This window comes from Pholcus phalangioides, unplaced genomic scaffold, assembly GCF_987345545.1.
Source record: "Pholcus phalangioides strain wild (caught in Gottingen) unplaced genomic scaffold, Ppha-v1.0 ptg000022l_1, whole genome shotgun sequence".
Classification (NCBI taxonomy): domain Eukaryota; kingdom Metazoa; phylum Arthropoda; class Arachnida; order Araneae; family Pholcidae; genus Pholcus; species Pholcus phalangioides.
Window position 1 is genome coordinate 13,624,452 of NW_028301615.1, and position 12,161 is coordinate 13,636,612.

At 37.3% G+C, this 12,161-nt stretch overlaps 1 protein-coding gene across 3 annotated transcripts in view; it reads right to left on the bottom strand.

Moving 5' to 3' along the window:
* Positions 1-12,161, bottom strand: part of LOC149069499 (delta-sarcoglycan-like) — a 148,347-nt gene that overhangs the window by 56,270 nt on the left and 79,916 nt on the right. For 2 of the 3 annotated variants that reach the window (XM_089249543.1, XM_089249542.1), the window contains 2 exons: positions 4,069-4,355; positions 1,486-1,587 (listed from right to left, as the gene is read on the bottom strand). In XM_089249543.1, coding sequence (XP_089105669.1) covers positions 1,486-1,587; positions 4,069-4,353 — 387 coding nt within the window. In that variant the 5' untranslated portion in view covers positions 4,354-4,355. Of the gene's footprint in view, positions 1-1,485; positions 1,588-4,068; positions 4,356-6,109; positions 6,201-12,161 lie in introns of those variants that run through there. The other variant, XM_089249545.1, reaches the window with a different exon arrangement.

The following is a 12,161-nucleotide window of genomic DNA, read 5'->3' on the forward strand; positions in this document are numbered from 1 at the left end:
TCAAAAGTCTTTGTCACTTCTATACGTAACGCGAACTTTCGTATTCCTCGGGCACTTATGCCTATTTGGGTTTGAATGGGTCTGGGAGGACGATGGGTGGGGCGGGGGTTCGGATAAGAATAAATGAAAGGAAGGTTTAAAAAACAGCAATATGCGTTTGAAGTTCTCAATGCTGAAAATATCCAAGTGCTTCTGAATATGGACTCTAAAATTCACGAATAAACATTAAAAAAAATGTCGAAATAGGCATTTATCACAGAAAAAATTCAAAAAAGGCATTTTTGTAAAACAAAATTCGAGAATAGGCAAAAAGGGCATTTGTGGCACTTGACCTGGACTTTTGGGGTCTATTTATTACACTTTCGCGTAATTTAGTCAAACACTGCTTTTAAAAACGTTCCCTCACAAATGTATAAAACACACGTATTATGTTTTTCTTTGTAATACAGTAAAGTTTTTCGTGCGCCCAAGAATGTCCTTGTCACTATCTAAAGAAAGAAGTTTTGACAAGAATTTTCACGCCTCTCTTGTAAAGGGGTTCATTGAGAATATACTGTAGGTCCATAAATGCGAATGTTTCGAATTGTCGTACACAAGTCAGATCGGGGTTCTTAGCGTTTTATGGTCCATATACCACTTGTGACCACCTGGTAGGTAAGCGGTTGCAAATAATTATGAAATTAATTATCGTAATTATTTATTACAAAAAATGTTGTTTTAGATTATTATTTAATTAGTTCATGGGCACAATATAACGAGGGTGCGTGCGGTATATATTTCACATTCATTAATTCAGTATTCATCCCTCACAGACTGTTTTGGGCAGGAGCTCAAGTTGCTTGAGCCTATACGTTCCAGTGCTTATGACTATGACCATACGGTATGGCTAAGACCAATATAGTTCAGTAGGCGATATGGTAGATGATATGGTAAGTTCAATAACATAGTAGGTTCGTGGAGGTTGAATAAATATTTCTGGATCATGGAAGGCTGAAAGTCATTGATGAAAAAAAAAGAAAAATTCCAGGGCTCTGAACTAACGATCCACGAATCCACGAATCTCATGGAGAGATTACATTGGGTCCTCCGTATGTGTGGATTAACAGAACAATTAATTTATCGATTTTACATTATTTCATAACGAATATTATTCTGTAAAGGTATCCGTGGTATTCATCTCATTGGCACAAGCGGTCTGGGGCATAGAAAAATTCAAGAACCTTGATAGTCAAAGCTATTGTCAAAATTGAATATCATCATGAAGAACAAAATTTTCTTACGAAAGAGATTTATTACAATCGAGCATTGTGTGTGTGTGTGTGTGGAAATTCCGTCATACTCCGAAACACCTTCTAGCACGTTGTATCTTACAAAAAAATTAAACGCTTCGTTTGAACATGGCTGCAATATGCAGACAAGAAACATGATTGAAACATGATTTCGAGCGGGAAAAAAAACACATGTATCGAGTAAAAAACAACTTGCCTTTCTGGACTGGATTTTGGCGGCGTATAAAGCATGCAGGAACTGCGACTCCCCTTCTAGCCTTAAGCCACCGTTGAAAATTCTTAAGCGCCCCATTCCGTCCTTCGAATAAATAAAATGCATAAATTTAACAAGATTATTACAATAACAGCTCACAGATGCAGAGTAAAAAATAAATAAATATGGACCTATTATATACAAAATTCAGTGTAAATATGCCTCAAGAATATCGTATAATTCTTTTAATTAGAAAAAAAAAGCAGACTATTTCTGTACTATCCACAATGGAAAGCCACAATCAAACATTTTCAAACGGTGGCGGTGGTAAGAATAGACCCAGAATCTGAGATCTGGAGCCATTAGAATGAAAGCGGTTGCCATTGTTCGCAGTAGCATTTGTAATGGCGTCTGCGGGAAATGGCTGAGGGTAAGGGATCAACTGAGAGGGAGAAAGAGCGAGAGATCACAGCTGCCACTAAGCACCACGGAGCAAATTGCGCTGAATTTTCAAGATAACCAAGACAACACGGTCACGTCTTAAATTTGCGCCGCTGCGAACTTTGTTAGCGTAGTTAGCGTATAACACGGTCATATAATGACTTCCTGTCGGCCTTTTGTGCGATACGCCTCTTTGCAGGTCAGCGACGAGAAATTTCTCATAGATAATAATCACTGACGATCCGCAGAATGCATTCAAAATCCGGTAAATTCCTCGGACTATGGTATCTGGGTTACGGACTCTATTTCTAATTTCACTACTCTTCGTATTATATGTGGTTTTGACTCCAGAATGCTATGGAGTTAAATTGCGGGATCTATGAAATGTGATTCAACTTTTATGGTTTTTACATGAAATATTACACCTAGGGTCTTCAACGTTTCAGACATTGCGGGCCAAATTAAAACTTTCCATGGGGGTCTCGTGAGCTACCAAGCCATACCGTGGTAATCCTCGTTATTAAATAGGGTTCCCCGAATTAGTACTTTTTTCCTACTTATGCTCCAATGATTTATTTGAAATTTCATTTTTTTTAAATCACTTTTCATCGATTATGGATTTTTTTATTATTTCGGATATTTGTTCGGATAATTCTAAAAGAGTGTTCCTTCATTAATTTTAAATTTTCATTAATTACGAAATTATTTTTTTTCACCGATTCTTAATTTTTTTCATGAAATATTACTTATAACAATTCTGAAATCACTGTCGTTGTAGGAAATTTTTGCATAATGGTATATTTTTTGTTATACATATGCTACAAATAATCACCGACCATCTTGGTAAGTTTGATAAACTTTGGGGAATTTATCGTACATACCGGTGATTATAATATATATTGATATATATTATGTATGTAAATATAATTCCCTATACTTATTGTTAAAAATGATAAATCGTCAATAAATTACTTAAATTTTTCAGACACTGCTTTAACTTCAGCAACTTCAGCATAAGATTCATGTATTCTATCGGTGATGTGGTTATGTTTAAACACTAGCGGTATTTTTGACCTCTGTTGCAAAGATACAGTGCATACGGTTGTAAATATTAATTTATTTTGGATTAAAATAAGAGACATAAAACATAAGGTTTCCTGTCTTGAAATATTGCCGTATGAGGGTATTGGAGGACACGGGGTCCCCAATCCCGAGAAAAACACTATGTTTATATTTTTCTAATTTATTGCATATTATTCATTGATTTCATAGTGTCGGGATGTAAGTTGCTCCACGGCAACCGAGTGACATTCCCCCTCCTAATCAGGTGGTTCCGATAAGGCAAAACAATGATGGGTTATTTGGCATTTTAAGGATATCAGGTATCTGGCAAATAAGGGATTCAACAAAGCATGCGTTGAAGGGTACGTGAATTGCTTTGCATGTTCATGAATTATTGCGAACACACTTTATAGAAATTCTTGAGGGATCAAGTGACCTGAATCCTCACTACTTATGGTCCCGCCACTCCTCTCCTATCCCAGCTGGATCACTTAAGAAAAGTTTATGATTGAAGCTACAGTATACTAGCAGAAAGATCGTGTGGCATGTTGTCGTTGCAAATTTCATCACCTTTGTTTTCAAGCTGTTGCAAACAACTTTGTCACTTATGTGATTGTATAATGAACCCATGGAAAATAATCGTTCTGTTCTAGTAAGATACATTATCTAAGATCACTGTATAACTTTTACACATCCACTTAACAAATATCTTTCTCTACATATAAGAAAAGAGCCTCCTTTCACAATTTTCTCGTAAAAAAAATAAGGGCCGCATACTTTCTTCATGGATACAGCGTTAGAACAGACTAGGGCTTCTGTATAACTGGGTGGACTTATCGTGTCCCATCTTGGAGCGGCAAACCCAGGTGTGGTGTTTGTTAAGTGACGTCTAGATAATCCTGTGATTGTCAATGACGCTTCTAGAACTTCAAGATTTTTTGAGGCACATAGAATAGACTTCTGAGAGTTAATAGTAGGCTGAAATAATCTATTCACTATAACACCAGAAATTCGTTTAGATTTTCATAAGTTAGTGAAAAATATCAATATCAATAATAATTCAAATTCGCACGAATGACTCACTATAGAAAAGTCCATGACCCTGATGATCCATATCGTTAAGGCAAGATTAAGTATCAACATCGTAGCGAGTACAAGCACTAAGAAATACAGGCACCTCTTCCGCCATCCATAAATGCCTATCCTGTACACGTACTGCTGTTGCTGCTGGAAGGCGTCCAGTGGGAAATTCTGAGCGACCGAAGTCTGTTCGGAGGTGGTATTGCCACCGCAGGGTTGCTGATGAGAGGAACTTTCTCCGACGGATGCTGAAGTAGTCGTTGCTGTTGACGCTTCACCACGACCCATTACTGCAAGTAGATAAAACAAAGATGTCTGTAAGATATAGTACTAAAACAGCATATGATTACTAACAAAAAATAAACACTTCATTTCCGAACGTACGTCACACATGCATTTCAGCCCATCACTATTAAATGGTTTCACCAGTTATGTGGTCCGCGCCAGAGTGGCGCCGTGGTATGATGCTCATCTACCACAATGAAGGTTTCCACCAGGTCCACGAGTTCAATCCTGGGGTAAGAACATTGGGTACAAGTTCATATCCTTCCAACCTGAGTAGATCGTCGACAGATCATGTCTTCATTTCCGACCCAACTCAATCGATAGAAAATTTCTGTAATGCGATATAATAGGCGTTGTTGTGCGGCAAAGTAGTAGTAGTTATGTGGTTTTGTGTAAACATGATTCGTTCACGGTTACGTCCTCCTACCTCCTTTTATAAATTTCAGTTGCAAGAGAGGTATTCCCGTAGCTATCGGACCACTTTCCTCCTTATAAAGGGCAGCAGAGATGGAATGACAACAGAGCCCGGTCGATCAACTCATAACATCCTGCGACATGCAATCTCGGAACCATAAATGGTCACGTGAGATGATAATGTTCGTAACGGATCATGATCCGTTTCCTAATAACCGTCATAGGTTCAAATCAATCCCCAGTGAATTGATAAATGTGTTTGTTCGGCCATAGGCACTCCTCTTCATTACGTAACTCTATGTCCCGCAACAACAGCCTTCCACTTCAGAGAGCCAGCTGAACATCTACGGATACCTTAGCTTGAGTGCATGCATCCTGAAGCGGAAGGATTCGGAAAGTAAAATACGTAGACGTTCACTTTCTGGAGCAGCACCCTGAGGATATCAGAGCTACAGCCCCGGAACCAGATAGTGAGCCACCCATGCCTGTTCAGAGATCTACCAGAATAAGGCGTCAGATGCACCCAGACAGCGACCTCATACAACTGTTTAGAGAGGAGGAAGAGCCAAAGTGGGAGAATAGATGATCCACGCAGTCTACGGAGAAGCTGGATGTAAGCAGCAATTGCTGACAAATGCCTTTGGACCGCGGTGCAGCGATTAGATCAAGCCAGCTGCAAATTGACAGTTTTCATTGACTGATAGTAACTGATTCAATGAAAATCCCCTGAAGAGAAGCAGATCACAAACTTTATCAAGAACTATTTTAGATAATGACGATTTTGTGATTTAGAATTTTGATTTATTCACCTCAGTCACCATATTTTGATCATAAAATATATACTTGTTTACTGGCGATGTGTATAATGACACCTGCCCATGTTTATATATCTTTTTTTCAAGCTGGATAAATGATTAGGTAATTCCGGAGACACCCGAGTCCCCAGGGACATTGTGCTTATATCACCGAGTGTGACAGTGCCTGGATGTATGTCTCTCTATTCCTATCCTCATAAGATGTTACATAGATCTAAAACCGCCCCCTTATACAATCGGTCCCACTTAATCCGATAACAGATAAAAGGATGACCTGCTTAAACAGATAAAAGTCCTCCATCACTGAAATTTCTCCCACAGAGACAATGTTAAAATTCTCCGCTTAATATGATAATTTCAACGACTTTTCCCCCACTTAATCGAATTATGCTTCTCACATCACAATTAACACACCATTAACCATACATATAATGCTTTTATTGAATGAAAAATTTGGAATTAATGGAAAATATGTTACTAATTGTAAGTTAAGATAATAAATAAAACAAAAACATTTGAGAAGTACGTACTGGCCTCCAAGCATTCAAGTTGTCTTCAAAATGCATATTTAATTATTTTATTTTTTGTTCTCTGTTCAGCCAATAGAAGGCGCTCACTTTCCTAATGAAAAGTAAAAATCTTGGGTATTGTGATCATAGTAATTAAATATAATTTCCATTTCATTTTTTTATATGTCTGATTTATTCGAGAAGCTCAATAAATATTCATCCTTCGTGAGCTTTCAATACAAACTATACTAACGTTGTAAAATTCGACAATACCGAATTGTTATTCAGGTAAGTGTAGAATTTCAGGTTGTTCTATTGTTATCCATCTATACTTATGTACTTAACATTATATCATTCGATATTTGAAGAGTTTTATAAAAGAGAAACGGCACCAAATACGAGTACATCGCTAGTCTATATCTCTAGTACGATTTCTGCCGTCTAAGATGCTTCCAATACGGACAAACACCAGACGCGTGAAAGGTTTTTCTCGTCCCGCTCTTTTCTATTTCTGTTTACCTATATCAAAGCTTCTGAGAGAGCCTTGAGAGATCGGAAGAGAGCATAGCTTATTTGAAATTCTGATCAGGCTTGGTTCCGCATAAGATGAGAATCGTTTGGATCCTCGAGAAGAGTGTGGATGGGAGAAAAGTAAAAGTTCATATGTGACGGAAAGAGATGAGAGACTGACCACGCGCGTTGTCGTCTCAGCGATACAGGAGGCGACAAATAAGCACCGCTCGCTGATTATCATTAAGTATGAATCAGGTACAAGCACACAAAGTCACACCTGTGAAGCAGAAAACTCTTCACTACTTTCCTACAGCGCAACGTACATACATACAGTGTAAGAAGAAGTAAAGGACGGTATAGGAATATATGAAAGTATATTATACGTGCCTCTTTTCTCGGAACCGAAGTTATTTCTGTTTCATGCATGAAAAATAAATTTGAGAAAGAATAGAACGAAAAGAGAGTCCAGAATAATGATTTTCCGGCAGCTGGAGTTATAATCTCGCCCTTGATATAATTCCTGCACACGTAATACATACAGGGGAGAGTGAAAAATAAAAACAAACAGTGAAAAACGATCGCCACACTTTAGAGATCTTCAGTCTTTATCCCTCTTTAATGATGGTTTGAGAACCGTCGAAGCGTCTGGATTACATTGTGATTTCGAGCGTCTAAAATTAATGGTTTTATACTGGCGAAGAAGCATTTTTTTAATCGAATTAACGTTACATATTTGATTTTTTTTTTCAAAAACGAAATTACCTCGCAATACAATCGCAGAAAAATGATTTTTCATCGATATGATTACTCGTAACCGCATTTTTAAAAAGGAGAAAAATTTTGAATAGGAAATATTTGGAACTTTAACTCTTGAATAGTTTTCACGTGTCGAACGGTTCTTTAAACGTTCATTACTGCAGTCAGTTTGGAGATAAAAATTCATGGTGTTGTTTGCAAGTACTGTGTCACCGACTTAGAATGAGACTAATTTTGGTGTTTGTGAAAATATAGTAAATATTATTTTAATTTGTAAATTTTATTTTCTTAGTATATTTCGATCATATCTGTTAAATTTTTAATCGTGAAAGTTGCTTTCAAAAAATTCAATAAATAATTTTAAAGTCATGTATCCCTTAACTTTTTTCGAATGTGTGTCTTAATAAAATTTTTCGGAAAATAATTTAAGGAATTTGAAAAATTATTTAGTGAATTAATTCACAAATGAATGTAAAAAACCCGTTGCTTTTATGAAGACTCTTTTTGTTGATTTTTAAAATGCATTAATTATTGTCAGAAACTTTCATGTGGCACGGGTACAAAAGAAACGGCGACATGACCACAGAAAAGATTGCTACCGCAAGGAGCCCCACAGCGAGGGGTTAGCGGACCAACCTTTCGGTGAGTACAAAAAAGGCTGCCATTCGGAATCGGCAATAAATTGTAGGTCCTGGTCTAATTGGCCCTCGTGTGTAGAAAATGACCGTGATGTGACAAAAAGGATCAATGAATTAAATGCATTAATACTTGCTGGGTTCAAAATGACCCCACGACGCCAGTTACGCACAGAATTTTCACAACGCCAGTTAAGGGTTAATTTGTTAAAACAAATTTCGAATAATTATTTAAGTGATCTGAAAATGTGCCACGGGCCGCTTAAATGTGCTGGAATTGTACCACGGGACACTTAAGCGATCTGTAAATGTGCCACTTAGTAAATTTTTACAAAATTAGGTTTGAGGAGGGCAGGCCTCATGAGATAACTCCCAGGGCTATATTTGGCCCATGGGCCAAGGGCCTTTATGCGATTTACTATTATATGGCTTAGGGGATGGGTCGCAATGAATTTATTGAAGATAATTTTTTTTAGTTCATAGCCTTCAAATAAGCCGCTGTGGTGGTCGAGTGGTCATAATGATGGACTCGCATCGCGGGAACCCGGGTTTGAGCCCCACCGTCACCACAGTGGTGGTCGGCTGAAGTTGGTTTCCTGTGGTTCCCAACTTCAAGGCGCAAATGCGAGCCGATCTCCCCGTTAAAAAGTCTCGCCACAGAGAGCAACAGTCCTACAAACAGTTCAAATATTCAGTCACTACACATCACTCACTTCACTTCTGAGATATAGATGGCAGCACTGAAAAAATCATACACAACACTAGATACGCACTCCGACTGTTAGGTACACGCACTTACACTTCCGGCACAACTCACTAGGTAGTAAATTGCCTATGGCAATAGACCTGAGTTGTGCTTGGTTTGAAAAAAAAAAAAAAAAAGCCTTCAAATAACATTGAATTTAACAGAAATTGATTATAATGATATATAAGGTATTTTGTCTCTGATCCCACCAATATGCGTTAGGAATCAGAGGGGCAGAGCTGATGACGAAATTTTGCTGACGGGACGGGTCAGAGTTTTGCTGACTTTTTCTGACGGGGGGGAGGTCAAAATTGGCTAAAAATTTGCTTACGTAATACTTGAACGGTCCCTAAACAGTACACAATCCGAAATACGTAGATCATTTTAAATATTTCCGGCTTTCAATATACGTGTTATTAACGATGCCAATAAAATATCAGCTCGGGGAAAAAATTGAGCATTCAAAGGTTAGACATTTTTATTAGACGATTCTGAAATTCTAAACGTTTTGTTTTGGCGCATGCTTTAGTTTCTGTTGCAGAATTAGAATAGTATATATTCTATGGTAAAACGGCATTCGACCGAGATGTCTAACCTGGATTTTTTATCGTGATCGCCATATTTTGATGAGGTCCATATGGCTGACCGAAAGTTTGGCGATGTTGCTCTCAAAAGCGACATGGTTTTCTCATGTTTTTGAAGTGAACGCATTTTATATTTTGAGATCGTTTAAGAATTGATGTTTCTAAGCAACTCCTACAAACATTCGATTTAAACTTGTCAGTGGTTCATGTAGTATCTATAATTACCGACATAATGGCTCAAAAGTTACACACGTCTCCTATTTCTTGACAAGCCGAGCAAGAACGATCTTTGACCATTTCATTTTGGAGGGAAATACAATGCGTGGAGGAGGCATATTACTGTGCATTCTTCAACAGTGATAGAAAAGTATGTCTGCAAACACAATAAATGACATTTTTAAGCTATTCAAATATATGAAAATCATATAAATACAGTGAGTTCCTTGAAGTGCAACATCCCATATATTTTTATAATATCGATAATATATACAGTATATTTTATTATTTTTTTATTTTATTTATTTATTTATTATTATTATTTATTGACATGTAATAACTATTACATTATTACAGTACCTCACTTGCTGAATATAACCCCTCAAAATTTTACTCTTTGGATATCTTAATGCTTGGCAATTAAGGGGTTAATGGCAATATGATTTTTTTAATGCATTAGAGAACTGATTTTTTCCTCATTCAATATTGTTCATTAAATCAATAAAAAAATTAAACAAACTCAATGCGATTTCTCAAAAAAAAAAACAACAACTAATTTTTAGTTTAATCATAGTCTAATCACGAAAAATGCAAAATTTCTAATTATATTAAGTTGGATGGACTAGTTACAATAGGCTTAACAGAATATCATGCTGATAAGAAAGTGTTGGATAATTCACTCAAATGCGTTTTGTATAAAATGATTAAGCTCTTTGCAACGAGCTGGATTTTTCACTTCGTCTACGACAGATTTTCTCAATCGGTAGTCACATGAACGGGTGAAAAATCAAATCAAAGAGGACAGAAGTGAGGAAATCAAGATTTTGTAAATGCGTTGGGGGAGAAAAGTGTATCGATTTTTTAGAATCCAGCAGAACTCCTCGCTGCCCATAGAGCCAGAACCATCTTTCCGCATGGTCCATCCGGGCGTGGTCAGAGAGCTTCATGTTCATGGAAGTCCTACATGATGAGAACGGATCTCGCCAACCACCAACTCTGGCAATATCGCTATACTGCAATTTATGAGATGGGTTGGAAATGAAGGCGATTTCTATTGGTGGTCGCCTCATGTTCGTTAGGGAAAATATCTTATCTATATCCTCCTTCGGGTTCACACCGTGACGGTAACCTTTAGGGTGGTAGACGAGCATCTTACCACCACCACGCCACTCGGACGCCACATGATGAGAACTGGTGCAATGATTTCCAATAGTATGTATGTTGATATGCAAGCCGTTACTTCTAACTACGTATGAAAGAAACCTTTGAACATCAATTCATCGGAGGCTCATAATATTGAGACGTTTTACATAGAACCTCCACTACATGGAAGCTCGCCGAATCCCGGGGATCACGAGATCGACCTGATGTATAAAATTTGTTACAAATTAAATTTTTCATGTAAATATAATTTACAATATTTTTTTATAAATTATGTTTTTTATAGATTTACGTTAGATCTATATCTATATCGTTATAGATATTACTCCCTCCAAAAAAATCAAATAACACTAGTAAACGAAATTTCACTTTTTTCGTGTTTCTATCATCAAATAGAGTCATTCTTATAGTATTTTCCCCACCGATTCCGAATCTGCTATCAGAATTTGTGTGTCAGGCATAGTGTTTGAGTAACACGCGTTTAAAATTTTGAAAAACGTATATTTTTCGCATTTGTTTACAACTTAAAATAGCTTAAATTTCAATATTAATGGCAGTTCAAAAGGTATTTTTACATGATTTTCTTCGGTATTTTGCAGCAGGAATATTTTTTTTTAATGTCCAACAGTAATCGGCCAGCATGTTTGGGCTCCACTTGCCTTGATAATGCGATTACATGATGGATATGTCCTGGTGGAATCGCTCACCGTGCTCGTCGTTGACATCATCTAGGTTTTCTGGGAAAAATTCCAAATGTGAATGAAGAAAATGTATCTTCAGTGATATATTGCAACCAAGAGCTTTATAGTTTTGAAGTAATTCCTCCACAAGGTCCTTATATTTGTCCGTCTTGTTATTTCCAAGAAAGTTCTGGACTACTTTCTTGAATGACTCCCACGCTGGTGTTTCTTGCTCATTTAGGGTGGCATTGAACTCAGCATCGATCATTAACTCTCGAATTTGAGGGCCAACGAATATGCCTTCCTTCATTTTAGCGTCACTGACCCGTGGAAATTTGTTTTTTAGAAAGCTAAAACCGTCGCCGTTTCAAAATTTATTCCATTAACAAAATTTTTCATCGATCCCAGTTTAATGTGTAATGGTGGCAGGTAGACTTTCTGAGGATCCAGCAGGATCTGACTGACGCCATTTTTGGCTCCAGGAATGAGCTGTCTTCTTGGTGGCTATTGTTTTTTTACATAATGGTTTTGTCTATCCCTGCTGTCCCACAAGCACAAGAAACAGCAAAATTTGGTATATCCTAGTTGAAGATCGAGTACAAGGGCAATGACTTTTCAATCTCCACAATTGTGCCAGGCATGTCTTTCATACTGAACCACATCCGTAATAAAACTTTCATGTTTTCATATGTCTCCTTCATATAGGCCCCGTAAGCGATGCGAACGGAAGGGTTTTCGTTACCATTGTGCAAAAGTACTGCTTTCTAGCTGGTTTTAGAGGAA